Source organism: Theobroma cacao, chromosome 1 (assembly GCF_000208745.1).
Source record: "Theobroma cacao cultivar B97-61/B2 chromosome 1, Criollo_cocoa_genome_V2, whole genome shotgun sequence".
In the NCBI taxonomy this organism is placed as follows: domain Eukaryota; kingdom Viridiplantae; phylum Streptophyta; class Magnoliopsida; order Malvales; family Malvaceae; genus Theobroma; species Theobroma cacao.
Genome location: NC_030850.1, coordinates 4,206,816 through 4,225,415, shown reverse-complemented (window position 1 = coordinate 4,225,415; position 18,600 = coordinate 4,206,816). Strand labels below are relative to the sequence as shown.

Genomic DNA, 18,600 nt, shown 5'->3' with positions numbered 1-18,600 from the left:
CCCCCCCATGCCCCACCCCTTGTGCTCTTAGAAAAATTGTCACATGTATTTTTTACTATTTCTGTGCAAATTTTACCTTGGAGATTTTTAAATTTGTTTGCTTTTGTGAATATCAGGTGGATATGCTGCTGGATATTACAGTTACAAGGTATATTTTATTTTTTATCTAGGTTTCTTAGAAAAGTACATCTGTGGAGAAATATTTGAAATGTTCATGGTTGGAACTAGCTACCAAGGTCTGATTGTCTACGATCTAAAAAAGACTAGATATAATTTATGATCTTTCTCCCTCTCATTTTCTCTCTGCAGCCTACTTCTGCAGTCTAGCTAGTATTAAGTTTTGTCTGCTAAATTCCTGTGATCTTTTTAAGAGCTGTGGGTAATTAGTATTCTTGTTTTTCCTTTTCTTTCCTTTTCCTTTGCCCTTTGCTATGTGATCTGAAATCAGAAATGCTAATTTTGCAGTGGGCAGAAGTGTTGTCTGCAGATGCTTTCTCAGCATTTGAGGATGCTGGATTGGAAGACAGCAAGGTATGTCAGTTGAAAAGGCTGTTCAGGATTGGTTTGTACGATCCTCCATCCTCTTTTATATCTTTTCCTTTTCAACTGTATGCATCAAATAGAGTAAAATCACTAAGCAGATTTCACTCCCCCTCTTTGTTATTTTACCAATTCTTATGGCTGTGCCTGTGTCTGCAATTGGTGACCTATGGCTCCTAATAAAGGATTCAGCAAAATGTTTATTGCACTACAAAAATAATCATTGAATGCAGATCCTTACCTAGGGTGCTGATTGTGTTGCATACAGTGCTTCCTCTCTGTGTTTTCCTTCAAAAACTCTGCATCAGAGCTTGCTAAAACATATTCATGGTCCTGTTATTATTAGTAAATGTTTTCAAAAAGAAAAAGGGAAAATATATGCTCAGTTATTTGTAATTGTATTCCAACAGGCTGTTAAAGAAACTGGCCACAAGTTCCGGGAGACCATTCTTGCTCTTGGAGGTGGAAAAGCACCATTAGAGGTTAGTTTATACAAATTGTACACTGACATTCCTAATTGTGAAATTTTAAATCATGTTTTCTGTTTCTTTCCCTCTCTGAGCAGTTTCTCAATAAGAGAAACACTATGTTTTGTATTTTCTGTTTCAGTTTGTTAGACATCGTAACTTGTAATGTAGAGTGCGTCAATTATGTCTTCTTAACATGAGATGATGATGCATCCAGGTCTTTGTTGAATTCCGTGGACGTGAACCTTCACCAGCGGCATTGCTCAGGCACAATGGATTGTTACCAGTCACAGCCTGAGCATGAGCTGTTTTTCAGCTGCCATTCAAGGACATGGAAGGTCATTTAAGCTTCTGTCATACACCACATTTGTGTTTTACTAAGCTTTTCAAGCTATCTTTACTAGTCTCAAGGGTTCTGCTTGCTTATTGCCCTGAAAAGATAAGAAACGAATAAGGATGGGGAATAGCACTTAGAGATGTCTTTAACCCGAAGATATTTATTCTGGAATTTTCTTGGGACTTATCCTTTTGCTATCTCTTCTGGTGAAATATTTTCCATTTCTGGTTCTTTCATCTGCCTATGCATTTGGCTGCTATAACTTATATACGATATCAATTTGCTTATACTCAGAAGCAAAATTGGAGATGGTAAAAGCACAATGTCCATGAATGATTTTGTTGGGTTGATGGGATTATTTTTAGGATATTTATATTGGATCTTGGCTTCAAAGGCAAATTTGCTGATTATATTTCCAAAGTCAAGCACATATAAAAACTGCCCCTTCACTTCACTACTTAACAAAGCTAGAGAGTATCCACATGTCACAGTAAGTTAATGATCTTTTCCCTTCATTTTCTTTGTTCATTCTAATAATATTATATTTTTTAATATATCAAAATCAATTTTTATTTTTTTACTTTTAATATTAAAAATCATGCTACATCAATTTATTAAAAAAATTTAATATTATAATATAAAATATGAAAAAATAATTAAAAAAAAGAAAAGAAAACAGATTGCAAGCATTTTTAAATAGGATAGTACTGATAACTATAAAAATAAATAAATATCTTTATCATGTTAAAATCTTAATATATCTTAAAATATTGAAACTTATTAAAGAAACAAATTTCATTACGGCTGAGGAGGGCTTGCCTTGAAAGAAAGATTAAAATTGTAAGTTTGTTAAATAAATAATCATACCAAGTCAGATCATTTTTCTTTGGTAAACGGATTGTTGGGTAAAGTCAACACCCGACGTAAAACCCGCCACTTACAAACCCACAACTAACCCAAACCAACCAACCAACCAACCAAACCGGACCCAATTTTATTTCACAAAAGGAAAAAAAATCTTTTATTTTCTCTCTCAACAAAATTTAAAACAAATATCCGAGAAAAACAGCTAACAGACGAGGAAGATCTGTAAAAGTCGGCGATTCTTTTTAGGAACAAGAAGAAAAAGGGGAAGAAGAAAGAAATGGCAAGAGCGGGAGGAATAACGAACGCCGTAAACGTAGGGATAGCAGTGCAAGCCGATTGGGGGAATCGCGAATTCATCTCTCACATTTCCCTCAATGTTCGTCGCCTCTTCGAATTCCTCCTCCAATTCGGTAAATATATCCCTTTTTTTATTTTCCTTTTTCTGATTTTCAGGTTCAATTTACTTTTTTACCTTTTTTATTTCTAGTAAATGTTTGTTTTCACCTTTCAGAGGCCACAACGAAGAGCAAATTGGCATCATTGAACGAGAAACTGGATACCCTGGAACGTCGTTTGGAGCTTCTTGAAGTTCAAGTGGGAACTGCTTCGGCTAATCCTTCTCTTTTCAGTACGTAATTTGCATTTAAAATTGTATTGGTTCCATGTCTTTGTCGTGATTCTGTTCGCACTAAAGTTTTCGAATTGTAGAAAACAACAGTCCTTTTTTGTCTATAATATACTAAACTTGTTAATTAGTGAATTTTTGCTTGTCGTGTTTGTAAGACATTATCTACTGTTTGAAAACTTCAATGAATCATCTTTGCCTTGTCTCTTTTAAATCTTCATTGCACCATTTTTGAGAGATTTTTTTGGGGCTATTTTTTGTTTTATCTTTTAGCTACTTAATAAAAGCACACATTCTTCCAAATGACAATTTTAGGTTGTGGCAGAGACTGAAACCTAAGAGTTAGCCAATCTTGCCTACAAAGATGACGTTTTAAGTTCAAATCTTTATTTCCACAATCTTAGCAATCGAAATGAAGAAAGAAAGACAGAAAGATTGGTAACTTGCATTTTGAGGAAGATGCTGAAACAGTGCTTGGCAGCTGAAAGTTCTGACTCCGGCCTTTATAGATAATGGAAAAGTTAACTTAATAGTGATGGTGGTTATCTCCTTAACCAGAAGAAAACCAAATTCTGGACTCCAGTGGATCCGGATTTGAATTTTATCAAGGCAAAAGAAAGAAACTTAAATTAAAAAAAAAAATCAATTGGCTCTGTGGTAATGTTAAAACAGTTGCGTTCATCAAAAATTTAGATTTATTTCACTTAATGTATGCCTCTTAACTGCTTTGTTAATTAGTCTGCTCAAGGATGTTAAATGAATAGTAACTAAAATGGCTGCTTTTGGCTTGCTTTGTCATCAGTTCATTCATCTTTGTATTGATTATCCCATATTTCCAGTGTGAATTTTAGTTGCTTAAAAGGTCTCTTGTATGCTAAATAATGCCAGTTTAAACATTTGAAGCTCGTAATTGCTTTAACATGCCCTGTGGTTGAGTCTAGTCTGGCTTCATATTGTAACATGTTTATTCTTAAGCATAGTAAGCCATCAGTTGCTTAACAATTCTGAAATTGAAATATGGTGCTGTAAGTATATAACTTATTTAGACTAAAGTCACCAATCAGATCTTTATAGCTTAAATCATGTAAAATGTCTAGATTAGTGTTGCATCTTTGGCCTAACTATATAGTGGTTGGCAAAAGAAGATGCAACAACTTGGCTGATTAACTGAGAAGAGTGGGGAATGAAGGGGAGGAAACAGGGAATGTGTATTGACACAACATTAAGGTCTGATGCAATAGTAAACACTTAAACTTCAAAATAAATGGAATAGATGAATGTACTTAGTCGTTCATTGAAAAAGCATTGGATACTCTTCCTGTTAGCTGATTATCATTTATAAATTGATAAACATTTCATCCACCTATCTACTATCTTGGCTCTGGAGGAGCCAAGGCTTGTGTGTTAATAGGGGAGGGTTCTGATGTAGTTGGGGTAGGCATTAGAGCCATCTTTTTTTCCATATTTATGGAGTAGCGATTGGACCCTCCCAAGCTATATATGCTGTCTATGGACTTCATGTATTCTGATGCATTGTTCTCTATGATCAAAGCATCCTCTAGCTCTCGAATGATGTCAGCCATGCATGGCCTGTAAGCAGAGAAAGGCTCAATACATGCCAATGCCGCCTCAACTACTCTCCACATTGCCTCAGCATGGTACCCTCCCTTTATATTGGGGTCGATGATTTCATCAATCTTTGACTCCCTTATATAAGGTTTTGCCTGCATGCAAAGGTGTCTCTTTGTTAATCTCTTCGCTTGCAGTTGGTTTAAGAATGATAGAAAGAAATTTCTAATAAAGGAGTTCTATGAATTCAACGATCTAGAAACGAGAAAACATGAGATCAGATATACCCATTCAACCAAACTCCACTCATTCCGTGGCCTCTGTATGTTAAGAGGCTCCCTTCCGCTTATAATTTCAAGGAGAACAACACCAAAGCTGAAGACATCACTTTTTGCAGATAGCTGCTGGGTTGAATAATACCTTAATAACAGAACAAAGTTAGGAGTTAGGCTTCTTATAAAATTTTTTAAAGACAAAGTAGGCAATGGAAAACCATTTTTGTTTTATGGTGAGGTTGACTATAGTTTCTATAATCAAGTTGCTGCTGTAGAAGCAGCATAGTTCAACAAAATCAGAATTAGCTTGGAATGATTGATTCTTACTCTGGATCCATGTATCCAGCGGTGCCTCTTACTTCAAGGGAAGCATTACTGTCCCCCTCTTGAGGAGCATATTTCGAAAAACCAAAGTCTGCTACCTTAGCACACATGCTATTGTCCAAAAGTATGTTGCTTGATTTTACATCCCTATGTATAACAGAACGCCCCGCATAAGTATGGAGATACATCAAACCTGAAAATTACAAATGCTTATTAGGCACTTCAATAGGATCAATATTCTTATTTTGTTAGAGTAGAGAAATCATATAAAGCATAAATAGCTTAGCATCTCGAGTTACTTGCCTCGAGCAGCACCAAGAGCAATTGAAAGCCTTGTTGGCCAGTCCAAAATTTTCCTTTTGGCTGCTTCACCTATTAAATACTGATGATCAACAAGTGATGAACAAGACAAGAAATAAAATATAAGGGCTTTTAACGAAAATTACCATAGAGGCGATCTTGCAGAGAGCCATTGGACATGAAAGGATATACAAGGATTTGTTGGTCGTTTTCACAACAATAACCAAGAAGAGGCACCAGATTTTCATGCCGAATAGCCGAAAGAAGGTTTAGCTATAGATATATTAAAAATGGTTATCAGTTGCATATTTTCAACTTTGTGTTGAAGCTATAAATGTAGGATTCTAAGCTGATGATTTATTAATAATAACTTTTACCTCATTCTCAAATTCTCTAGTTCCTTGAGTTGAGGTAGCTGATCTGACCTTCACTGCAACCTCCTGGCCGTCAGGTAGAGTACCTTGGTACACAGATCCAAAGCCTCCTTCACCAATCAAGGTTTTATACTTTTGGGTGGCGATCTCAATGTCCTCTAGAGTATATGTCTGTATAGATATTGACTTAACAACAACGTCATCTGTGCTAGGCATGGAGAAAATCGGATCTGCATTTTCAAGGAGCTAAGGTAAATCATTTACTTTGACAGAACATAATACACAGACTGGAAAAGCACTTAAAAATCACCAAACACTTTTATGCTAAAACTCAGAAATGTAATTAGTTTGTATTAGCTTCCTGACATGGAATTAAGAGATCAATGAGTAAAGAAGGAATGGATTACTCACTCTTTGCCGTGGAGATTCGATTTCGATTGCATTTTCTCCTAGCCATTAGTTTTTGTCTGTAAAGGCAAACAATAACAGTTCCAAGAGCAATAGTAACTACAGCGCTTCCACATGCAGCAGTGCCAATGACAATTCCTTTTGTTGGACCACTTGATTTCCGATGACATGCTCCGGAACTGAAATGTAGATGCAAAAAGATCAGTTAATTTTGTTTTAAATGCTTCTGTTGTTCTACAAAGTCATAGAAAATGGACTAGTTTCGTACTCGGTGGTTAGTTTTGAGCTGTTCAAGCTGTATGGGAGGTCATTGTCAAGTTGAGGATTGCATCCATAGTATCTGGCGAAGAAATAACAAGATCATAGAGTTACAAATCTATTCGTAGTTTCAAACAGATAATAGCTAGTTTTGCAGCACAAAATTAAACTTTTGTAGGAAACAACTCACAATATGCTCAAGTTTGGAAGTGAGATAAGAGATTCCGGTAGCGATCCCACGAGTTCATTTTTGCTTATGTCCCTGAAAATGAAATGTAAATCAATCAATATATGAAGCATAAAACTTTCTAGGGAAGAAATTTGATATGCTTGGGAATGGCGCTAGCAGGTGGAATAATAGAACATAGAACCATTGTCTTTCCAATTCTTAATATTTGCAAATATCATTTTATTAATAGATTTCTGTGGACTTAAGAGCTGAAATTTGAGTTTGAAGAGAAAATTTACACTGATGTCAAATTGGAGGATTGTGGGAATGTTGGAATCTCGCCTCTGAAGTAATTGTCGCTCAGGTTCCTACAAAGTCACAATCAAGTAACAGAATACAAATTAGCGGCTTTCGTGCTACTTAGTAGACAATACAAACAACCAATAGCAGAGAGCATTGAAGATCGTACAATGTTTTCAGGTGGGTCAGTTCTGTGATACTCGGAGGAATTGGCCCTTGAAATTTACTTGCAGAAAGATCCCTGAAATTATATAGTAATAAGGAACAGGGAACTAATTTTCAGTACATCTACACTTGAAAGCAAGAATCAAGAGAACATAGGAATTCGTTATAACCAAGTGGTAAATCTTGAAAGGAAGAGTAAAGCAACTTACAGATCTGTGATGACTGTGGAACCATTGGAGTTGCAGGTCAGACCTTGCCAATGATCAGGAAGGCATGGATCTCCTGACCAAGAATCTATTAAGGTATTCCCCTGGTTAAGCATTAACAGCTCCTCTTTTACCTTCTTTATCACTATCACTAAATAGAAAGAAATGAGTGAGAATCTTGATTGCTAGATAAACTCTGAAGCATAAACATTAGTATAATTAAACTTGACCATTGAAAAAACAGAAAAAAAAAATAATAGAAAAAAATAGGAAACAACTTGTTAAGACCTACCATCATCATAGTCAGTCTGTTGATCCCTTGGACGCACCTGCAAGATCTCGAAGGCATTGCAAATGGGTCCAAATTCAGATCTGTTCGATACCTTAGCCAAGGTCAAATTCAGAGACCCTTTAGCTGTCAAATTGAAAAAACCCTCTCGATAGTTCGATCCATTAGCCAATATATCAAAATTCTCCTCTTTCCTCTCATTGTTGATGTAAATATCAAACACCCTTTGACCAATTCTTGTAACAGTGTCATTGAGCTCAAGAAAGTAGAGGATCACCGTGTAGTTATAGTCTTCATTATCAAGGCCATTTTGCAGGAACTCCAATCGATTTGAATCTGTAACAGCTGTTTGTAGAACTTTGAGCGGCACTGTTGTATTAGCATTGTTGTGGATAGTAATAGAGGAGTTGGCCGGTGAGTAAAGACTTGAAGCTGGTTTCCAAATTCTGTCATATCCGTCTTCTGGGTACCTGAAATTGGCAAGTAGCCTTAATAAACATAGTTCGCGGCTTGATACGGTGTTTACACTTTGGCTCTGTGCAAGTTGATCTAGTGAAGAGAAGTGTAGTTGAAGATATTGTATTTTAGCGTATTGAATCATAAATAGAATTAGAAATGCATAAATGATTCAGTTATTCGTGGCAGCAATTCTAGTTTCAGCCAGGGGGAAAAAATCAATTTGATTTTTCTTTTGATTGAAGCACCACTCTTGCCAACTCCCTAAAGGTTAAATCTGCAATCAAAACGATGCCCTGGGCTTGGCATTGTTGTTGTAAGAAACATGTTATTCCTGCTTTTGTCCTTTTATTACTCAGTTCTCTAGAATCATTATGGTGCTTGCTATGCCGACACTAATCTTATCATACTTGTTTATGGGTTTTAAGGATACAGAAATCATATACCTGGTCTCTCCAATGCCCCCTAGATCAGTTCTGTTAAGCAGCTTCAGAATACTGGATGATTTATCCTTTAGATACGCTGAACCATTCAAATGCCTTAGTTCAAGACTCGATATGTAGGGATCCCCTTTTTCATGCACTAAGCAGAAGTCAGTATAGCTATCAGCAGCTCGGAAAATTCCCTCCACCACCAAGCCCTCCGATGAGTTCACGAGGTGTAGTGGTGTGACGCCAATGGAAACACGAAACAACGAGTCTAACTGAGCCCCCTCTGTTTCGCCGACAGGGAATGAACCCCTTATCAGATAGTCCTGATCTTTTATTGTCGGTAAGCTATAACATCTTTTCCCTGATTCGATGTCAAAAATCCGAACTCTTTCGATGCCTTTGTTCAAGTTCCTGCAACTTTTCCTGTCTCTAAACCATTGATCATCAGGTATCCAATGTATGCTGTTTTTTGTAAAATTTGATTGAGCGCAGCATGCTATGCTCAAAAAGCCTGCATGTAATTAAAGCTTTGAGCATCACATATTTTGGTCAACTCCAACATCAGGTTGGAAAACCAATTTAGAACATCAACAACCTCACAAGTCAGACTCTACCAGAACATGTAATTAAACTGATTCTATTGCAGTTTCACTAATTTGCAAGGAAGATCTAACCTTTATAAACCCTGATCATTTCTTTTTATCAATAACAACATCATATGTGGAATTTGTTAATTATCATTTCGATATTGATCCACGTTGTCCAACATATATTCTGACAAAACATTCCATAGACAAGATCAACCTCGCTGACGGTTTCTTTAAAGATAATCAGATTTGAGAGCTATTGGCACAATTTACACGTTACAGACTAGATTCGTTCTTTCATCTACTAAGTTCTGGAACATTTATTCAGTCAAAATACTTGGTTTCACCAAACTTTGTTAAACAAATTTGGTTCAAATACTAGAAAAGTGTCTTACAAGAACAAGGTCAAGAATTTTTGTCTGATCTATGATGAACAACATAACAAAATATGTTCTGATACTAACCTTGTGCACTTGTTGATGGAAGAAGAATGAAGAAACAAAGGATAAAAAACACATAACATCTTCTTAAAATCCAGTAAACCAACCCTTCCATCATCATCTCATCTTAAATGGAGCACGCCCCATCGGGTTATCAAAATCATAATCAAGCAAACCAAGTTGCGGAACTTTCACCAACTACCAGGCTAACCCTTCCGATCAAAACCAAGAGCTCAACCATTCCTAAGATAAGCTGTTTTTCATATGGCTCTCATGATCAACGTACCTGAAGTAATCCAGACATTTTTTTTCCAGTACTTGAGATCAAAAGAAGGCGTTCATCTTGACAGTTATTGAATCAATGGAAACATGTCAAAAGTCTTCTAATGATTATCCTCAGACACGGCGGTGGTGACATACAAATGAAACAAAGGGTAGAGGACGGAAAAGAGGTTGATAATGCAGGTTTGACTTCACAATGTGGAAACTAGAGGAGCTTAATTTGCTAAGAAAGAAGATTGAATTAGAACAATCCAAAAGTTGATTATCAAATTTATTTTAAAATAATTGGTATTAATTAACAAGTATTATTGTTCTTTTGTTTTGATGGTGGAGGGTAATCAATGTATTAAAATTTTGGCTTAAAATAATGGAGCGGAACAACCCCTCATCTTCGTCTGCCTCCGTCTCTCTTCTTGTCTGTTACCATGGACGCAACATCAAGGAAAAATGCACATTGGCTACTCTAGTAAAAAATAAATAAATAATAACCATCCCATACAGTTAATCACTTTACTATTTATATTTTCTTTATCACTTTTTACTTCTTTAACTAAAATTAATTACCTTGTTAAATTGGACAAAAGTAAATAGTAAAAAACAAATAATATTTGATCAAAAAAAGACACGAAAATGAAATATTGTGACACTATACTAATGGTGTATAAAATTAAATCAAGCTCAACTATGAAGTTCAATTAATTCAGTAGTGTATAAAATAATAAACAATCTAGTATAACACAATGCTAAAATGATATTTTAAAGGCACTTAGAACTAATACTATGTAAATCCTATTTGGTTTACATTAATTTATCATTTTAATCATGAAAGATTAAATTGATTTTAATCTAGTATACTCTTATCTATATCGAACAATTTCAACATCATACTAGATCATGGATGATACTGATAAGAAATGGCCAGTACTCCGCCAGAAAACATGTCCATGACAAGAAAATATATTTTGATTCAACTAATATGGTCAGATATAAGTAATCCAAATTCTCAAACCAATTAAAATCGACCTGTCGATTTCCACAAACGTGTAAAGACAATTAGGATGAGTTGTAATCCCATTAGCAGAATTAAAAGCTGTGTTTTACAGACTGGAAGATTGGGGTGTCCCTCAGATACAGTGTTCTGCTTGGTCAAATGATCCTACGTAACAAAACATTGTAGAACCAATCACCAATCAAAGTTTCAGTAACCCATTTTCTGTCTTTGAAATCTGCAACATCCATCCTGAAGTTTCGTCGAAGATAGGAAAATGTTTTATTTTCGGTTTTTACAACTAATATCAGTTTAAAATCATTGTCTTCGTTTTCTATATGAAAAAAGATGTTGGATTTGGTATATCTCAAAATTCGATCATATAGGTCATCAGGTTTACTTGGTCTTCTTTTAGAAACGTGTATATAGCCCATAAGGCCACACTTGCCAATGACCTTATTCAATGTACTTTCTTTTAAGAAGGGTTAACATTTATTTTGGTTCAAGCCTTAGCATGCATGCAGTCAAAGTGAAGGAAGAAATAGAACATAGCATTATCTACCTTTGTATGGCTTAAGTCTCAAAACAAAAATAAAACCGAAGGACAAGAGGGCAATCTTGTTTCCTGAATCTGGTTTTAATTAATTTAAAACATGCCATCAACTTAAGAATCAAACCTCTTTAAGTATTAATTTCTGGTTCTAATCATGCTATCTGCCTTAGTACATGAGGATTATGACAAAGTTATCACTTATTATTGTGCTTAAACCTTTCACTTTAACCATAACTGTCAAGATTAATAAGTTGATGACTGTTTAGGTTTCATGACATAACGCAATTCACATTTGTTGATCCAGTCCCTTTCTGTTTTCACACTATGATCCCCATTCCAAATTAACTGTCAAAGTGGAAAATGCCCTCCTGTGAGAATTATGTCATGGTTTCTGAAAGCATAGACTAGGCTGATCAAGTTTACCTTAATGCACACGCTTGTTCCTGTCACGCTAGGAACAAGTCAAGGGCAATTGGGTCAACCCCGAGTATCAGTCTAACAATTTAGCTGAACAATTAATCAGCAGATGGAAGATTCTCTCGGAAATCCGTCCCCTCAGAAAAGGCTAAAACCTTGGATGATTGGTTAGGTTTTTTCTAATTTAAACTTAAAATGATGAAAAGGTTTGCTTCCTGACAATCATGTCAGCATAGTACTAAGCTCTTGATTTGTTTACTAATAAAAAGTTAATACAATCCCTTGCTAAAAAGCCGCTTGTCACCTGTAATTATTTTTAAGTGTATAATGAAAAGATTGGATTCTTTGTTTTGTCAAAATGATCAAAATAATAATTATCTTCGTCAAAGCATTGCTTAAGTTGGTTAGCCTGTTTCCAGCAATACCTGCGTCACTGATGAAGGCATATTCGAAGCATTAAACTTTGTCCATAGCTGATACATATATGGCCAAAGTTAGCAATGATTTGCTTCTATTGTTAGTTTCCCATTTTTAATTGGGGTATCAAAAATTATTAATCCCTGGCCCAATGGCTAATACAACTATCAACCATGGTTTAGTTCCAGGAACTCTTGCTATCATATGAAAGCCTTTGGTAAGTGACCAATAACAATTTTGGAAGGATAGAATTCCAAGCTGATATTATGCAATTCATGGCATGTATCAATCCATTTGACTTGAGTGACAGAATAGGGTTGCTAATAAGGAAGCATGTTGCCGCCTCCTTGGTATAACAAAATTTTACAAAAGATACGGTGATTCGATTCATCAACAAGAATAAGTATTGTCTCTTCTGTTTTAGAATTACGTTCAATGACGGGCGAAGCCTCCTTAATTGATGGGGAAGGAGGGGTTAAATTTTTTTTTTTCATTACATAAAAAATTTAAATTTTTATATATTCTTTTAATAGCTCCATCAAAATAAAATTTATTTAATAACTAATACACATAAAAAATAATAAAATGATTTTACATATCTCACTCAACTTTAAAGCTTTTTTTTTGTTTTTTTCTTTCAATTTATATTATTTTTTTTATTTATATTCTATTTGTTCATATATTATAAGTTTCTATAAATTTTCTTTCCCAAATTTCTACAAAATATCAACCATATTCTTTTTCTTTCTTTTTTGTTATATCATATGTGATAACTTCTACTTACCATATTTTTCTTTTTTCTATTACGTAAAATTTATTGTTTATGATTTTAATTTTTAAAAATTTATAAATTATTATGAAGTTTTCAAATATAAGTTGTAATGTTACATTATTATTTAAAATTTTATTAATATATTATTATTTTATTAATCTTGATTATGTAAGAGAAAATTAACTTGCTTATATTTTTTTATGTGCTTTACGTTTTATATTTAGTTAAAATGAAATTATCTTGAATATGTAGTTTTTAAACAATTTTGATTATATAAGAAGAAATTATTAATCTTATATATCGTATTTAATTATTTACATTTTACACATTATAGTTTTTTATTTAATTTTATATTTTCATTATCAATCTTTTGATTTTTGATTGAATTTAACATATTAGTTTTTAAAATTTTTAATCCTTATTCTTCTTTATTTAGCCTCTTCAATAAAAATTGGCTAGCTCCACCTTTGTTCAGTTAGCCATTGTGAGAAGCACATGAGCAGATTTCATCCCCATAGCTATTCTGTAAGGAGAGACAATGTTAGGTTGGCCTCAAACCAATCAGCTCAAGGGTTATTTATTGCATGTTGGCTAAGATGAGCCTTCACATAATCTTATTTCTCCATTTAACTGAGTTATGCTTACTTTTGCCAGGGTATTGTATAGGGAAATTCATATGCCTTAATATCAGCCAAAAGAATAGAGGACAAAACTTAGCTTCTCTGGAATAACGAATTGTTTCTACCAGCCTTTCTTAATAACATTGATCATCGGAACCAAAAATCATCTTTTCTTTGAGTTGATTAGACCAGAAAATGTCTTAATCGAAAGCTAATACTTGGTTTCCTCGATTGATGAAAATGTATACATTCAGCACTAATTCATGCATTTATAAGGATGATTCCAAATACAATTACAGAAATACAAAAAATAAAGAAAAACAGTTCATTTTGAGCTAAATGAAACGTTTGTTAAGGATTCCTCTGTGATTTTCCTGTGTTCTTCGGTTCTTCCGTCCAAAATGAACTGCTAGATCAAAGAAAATCCTATAGAAAGCAATCCACCCTGACATTATAAGGAAAATTTTCTCACTTCTCGAATATAACAGTACTAGAAGAATAACGATTGAGTGAATTTTAGACTTGGATCATAGTCACAGGCTCACGGCTCTCACTGCAGCCTAGCCTATCCAACGAGTTTGTCTGGTCTAATACTGAATAATTATCAAGAGTAATGATAGGCGGATTGGAGTTTTGGACAGTTAGCTTAAAGGGTTTTTCCTTACGATATCAAAGAACCGGTTAGAAGAATTCAAAAAAAAGTTTATACGTGTATATTCTCCAACATGAATAACGGAGCTCTATCTAAGAACCAGCCATATAACAAGGGAAAAACGCACAATGAAGGCAAAGATGTCAGCATGAACTATTTTCTTTGGCCCAAAGAGGGGCTTTGTGCACGCGTTTTCCTTATAAAAAGGGTCTTTTCTAGTTGAAAGAAAGAAGTGATCGAGAGCAACCAAGAGAAGATATAATGGCCTACGAAGCTTAAAAGCTTTCCAAGTAATATAAGCATGTATTAAAGCCTCTATAACAGCTCCTGGCTCAGGAAAGCCAATGGCAGTGGATAAACCGAATACGTGAGGACCAGAGACTCTATAAGCAGGATGAGAAGTTTCACGAACAAAAACGAATCGCTCTTGGAGAAAATAAGATAAGGAGAAGAAACTACAGATGGTGAAGATGACGAACAAAACATGTTTAATGATTCCTTGCATGTTAATTTCTATTGGGGTTCAATAACTTAGGGGATAGACAGAGGAAGCACAGAAGAAAAGTTTGAGGGATTGGTTATATTTGAAGGCAACTGCATCAGAGGAGCCAGTTCCAAAGTTTTTGTATGCTGACGTTTTGTTGAAGAATCCGAATTGAATCGTTTTAATCAAAAAGAAGAAAATGATTCCTTGTTGTCTTCATCCTTTGGTTTTGGCTTATGTACCAGCTGTAGCAATGGATTTTGCTTTAGCTTTATCCATTCAGAGTTTGGACTTATGATTATCCAATTTTTATTAACCCCTAAGCTCTTAAACCCTCGAAGGTAATGAGTCAGTTCATATGAGAGTTGAGCTAGAGGTTAGAGCTTGGAATAATTTTGTTTCATATTGCTCATACAAGTTGGATAAAAACTAAAAGGGTTACCTTCCTCTTGTGTTCTATTATTCCCTAAATAAATTTTAGTCAATCTCTGGGGCTTTTCATCATAACTTGTTCATGGTTGATTGTGATCTCAGGTAACCTGTTGTAGTAGAAAATGCCATTGTATTGTAACATTTAATAAGGGAGCATGTTATTGCTTTATTGGTATAACAAAATTCTACTAAGAATATACGAATTTCATTTGTCAACAAGAATAATAAGTCTGCCTCTGTTGTTTTAGAAAGTTATGTTCAATAGCCTCTGTGAGAGTGAGAACCGCAGGAGCACATTTCAGCCCCATAAGCATAATTAGAAGGCATAAATAGGCTATGGTATCTTTCACATATTCTTATTTCTCTTTGTAACTGACTAATTACTTTGCCTAAGTTTGTTAAAGGGAATTCATGTACTTAAGTTTTTTTGCTTAATCATAATTGTGATTAATTGTGAAAGGTGGTGCCGTAGGGTTAGAGAGACAAGCGGAGAAAAGGAAATACTCCACGTATCTAAGTGAAGCAGAGGAAATTCATGCATATAGCAGAAAATTGCATTAAGGTAAAAGTTACCACTTAGTTTCCTCCATTAATGAAAAAGTATACATTTACTATTATTCATGCATTTATAAGCATGATCCCAAATACAATGATAATGAAAAGAAAAATAACAGTTCATTTTGACCTAGCATTATACGGATAATTTTCACTTGTTGAGTATATCAGTACTAAACAAAGTATGGTGTGAATCTTAGACTTAGGTCACAGTCACAGCTTCCACAGCCTAAGCCTATCCAAAGGATTTCTCCTGTCTAGTACTGAATAATCAAGATCGAATAACAATAGTCATGGTTGGAGATTCAGACTTAGATCAAAAGGTTATCCGTGCATACATACCAAAGAACCTATTAAATGAGAACTCAATCCAAAACAGGTTTTATTCTCTAACATGGATAGGCCTACCTAAGAAGTAGCCACGTAACAAGTAGAAAATTTGCTGTGGAAGCAAAGATTTGTGCATAACCTACACTGTTTGCCTTTGTCTCCAAGTGCCTGCAGGGGTTTACCTCAAAAGGGTTGTTTGTTGAAAGAAAGAAGTCGATGATAACAACCAAGAAAAAATAGTATGGCCTTGGAAGCTTAAAAACTTTCCAAGCAATACATGCTAGTATAAAAGCGTGTAGTGAAGGAAACGATATCTTAAAAGCAAAGGCTGTATAAGCAGCATGGGAAGTTTGGGTAGAAGGATCTAAGAAGTAGAAGGAGAAGAGACGGATGGTAAAGATGAAGAAAATAACAAGTTTAGTGATTCCTTGCATTATGCTAATTTATTTTAGGGTTCATTAACATAGACATAGAGGAAGAACAGAAGAAGATTTGAAAGTAATTTGTTGTATTTGAAGGCCAATGCATCTAAAGGAGGTACTTTCAAAGTTTTGAATGAGAATTTCTTTATTGAATAATCACAGTTGAGTTGTTTTAATCGAAAAGATGAAAATGACTTCTTTGTATCTTCATTCTATGCAGACATGTTATTTTTGTCTATAGAACTAACAATTTAAGAGGAAACAGGCAAGTCACTGGTTCTTACAAAGCTAGAAAAAGTCATGTCAATAACGGTTGAGAGTGAGACTTGCATGACTCACCCTTATGCACCCCTGCACATGCTTGTATCAGTTATTGTCATAGTTTACTTGTTATTTATTTTGTGACAGTGACATGCAGCTATTCATGTACAGACATGAAGTGTGACTTCTGCAGTGTGTTAGAGCATAGCAGAAGAGTTAATGACGCTGTGTTTGAATCATGTATTGAAGTGTTTTACTGCTTACGGAGTATTGTCTATACTCTTTCAATTAATAAAAATTGAGGGTGTTAGTTCCTTTTTCTTAAGTTCTCTTCTTTGTTTTCCCTGCTAGCTTTCTGTCCTTGAACCTTCACAGCAAAATCAGTGCATATTCTTTGAAAATATAATTGATATTTTAGATCACCAACTACTCAACAACAACAACTTCGGTCAAAAAATGGACTTGGGTATGGGTAAGTGACCTCAGGAGCACATTTCAGCCCCATGAGCATATAATTAGAAGGCATAAATAAGTTATAGTATCCTTCACATATTCTTATTTCTCTTTGTAACTGACTAATGTTTTTAAAAGTTAATGGATTTCATTGATAGAAAACAGGGATAAGTTCCCTGGATACAAAAAAAGCACATGATTTTAACATGCTATGCCTTGATGCATATCATCTCAAAATCATGTTGACAACCTGCCCAGGAGAAGCCATCAAAAAATAGACCTCCAACATACTTCGCCTAAGTTTGTTAAAGGGAATTCATGTATCTATTTTTTTTTTGTTAATCATAATTGTGATTAATTGTGAAAGGTGGCGCGGCTGGGTTAGAGAGACAAGCAGAGAAAAGGAAATAATGCATGTATCTAAGTGGCTGCTAACAGAAGCAGAGGAAATTCATGCATATAGCAGAAAATTGCATAAGTCAAAAGTTACCACTTACTTTCTTCCGTTAATGAAAATGTATATGCATTCACTATTATTCATGCATTTATAAGCATGATTCCAAATACAATGATAATGAAAAGAAAAATAACGGTTCATTTTGACCTAGCATTGTAAGAAAAATTTCTCACTTGTTGAGTATATCAGTACTAAACAAAGTTCGGTGTGAATCTTAGACTTAGGTCATAGTCACAGCTCCCACAGCCTAAGCCTATCCAAAGGACTTCTCCTGTCAAGTACTGAATAATCAAGATCGAAAAACGATAGTCATGGTTGGAGATTCAGACTTAGATCAAACGGTTATTAGTACATACATACCAAAGAACCTATTAAATGAGAACTCAATTCAAAACAGGTTTTATTCTCTAACTTGAATAGCATGAGGGTTACCTAAGAAGTAGCCACGTAACAAGTATAACATTTGCGAAGATTTCTGCATAACCTACCCTGTTTGCCTTTTTCACCAAGTGCCCACAGGGCTTTACCTCAACAGGGTTGTTTGTTAAAAGAATGAAGTGGTTGATAACAACCAAGAAATAATAGTATGGCCTAGGAAGCTTAAAAGCTTTCCAAACAATATATGCTATTATAACAGCTTCTAGTGAAGGAAAGGGGATGTAAATGGAAATCTTATAAACATTGAAGTCTCCACAAGCAGCATGGGAAGTTTGGGTAAAAGGATATGAGCAGTAGAAGGAGAAGAGACAGATGGTGAAGATGAAGAAAATAACAAGTTTAGTGATTCCTCGCATTATGCTAATTTCTTTTGGGGTTCATTAACTTAGACATAGAGGAAGCACAGAAGAAGATTTGAAAGTAATTTGTTGTACTTGAAGGCCAATGCAACTAAAGGAGGTGGTTCCAAAGTTTTGAATGAGAATTTCTTTATCGAATAATCGCAGTTGAGTTGTTTTAATCGAAAAGATGAAAATGACTTCTTTGCATCTTCATTCTACTCAGACATGTTATTTTTGTCTATGGAATTAACAACTTAAAGAGCAAATAGGCAAGTTTCCGGTTCTTACAAAGCTAGAAAAAGTCATGTCAATAACGGTTGAGAGTGCGACTTGCATTAC

The 18,600-nt window shown here is 34.7% G+C and overlaps 3 protein-coding genes across 7 annotated transcripts in view; 2 read left to right on the top strand and 1 right to left on the bottom strand.

Moving 5' to 3' along the window:
• LOC18611408 (probable cytosolic oligopeptidase A) overlaps positions 1-1,580 on the top strand; it is a 7,926-nt gene extending 6,346 nt beyond the window's left edge. The window contains exons 14-17 of the mRNA XM_018126440.1: positions 117-148; positions 466-531; positions 951-1,022; positions 1,225-1,580. Of these exons, the coding sequence (XP_017981929.1) occupies positions 117-148; positions 466-531; positions 951-1,022; positions 1,225-1,305 (251 nt within the window). The 3' untranslated portion in view covers positions 1,306-1,580. The remainder of the gene's footprint in view (positions 1-116; positions 149-465; positions 532-950; positions 1,023-1,224) is intronic.
• Positions 2,310-8,413, top strand: LOC18611407 (protein BRICK 1). 4 transcript variants are annotated; one of them, XM_018126445.1, is made up of 3 exons: positions 2,310-2,621; positions 2,723-2,839; positions 8,358-8,413. In XM_018126445.1, exons 1-3 carry the CDS (start codon positions 2,489-2,491, stop codon positions 8,396-8,398), a joined length of 291 nt encoding a protein of 96 aa, XP_017981934.1. In that variant the 5' UTR covers positions 2,310-2,488; the 3' UTR covers positions 8,399-8,413. The 4 variants fall into 4 exon arrangements, with proteins under 4 accessions (XP_017981934.1, XP_017981947.1, XP_017981939.1 ...); XM_018126458.1 differs by lacking the exon at positions 8,358-8,413 and adding an exon at positions 5,702-5,724; XM_018126450.1 differs by lacking the exon at positions 8,358-8,413 and adding an exon at positions 3,152-3,666.
• Positions 3,859-9,902, bottom strand: LOC18611406 (nodulation receptor kinase). Of its 2 annotated transcripts, none has more exons than XM_018126430.1 (15): positions 9,412-9,902; positions 8,376-8,871; positions 7,477-7,943; positions 7,188-7,335; positions 6,983-7,054; positions 6,813-6,881; positions 6,535-6,606; positions 6,355-6,426; positions 6,090-6,265; positions 5,682-5,908; positions 5,451-5,577; positions 5,308-5,376; positions 5,008-5,197; positions 4,693-4,825; positions 3,859-4,560 (listed from the first exon to the last, which is right to left on the bottom strand). In XM_018126430.1, exons 1-15 carry the CDS (start codon positions 9,506-9,508, stop codon positions 4,207-4,209), a joined length of 2,769 nt encoding a protein of 922 aa, XP_017981919.1. In that variant the 5' UTR covers positions 9,509-9,902; the 3' UTR covers positions 3,859-4,206. The 2 variants fall into 2 exon arrangements, with proteins under 2 accessions (XP_017981919.1, XP_017981925.1); XM_018126436.1 differs by having other exon boundaries at positions 5,308-5,367.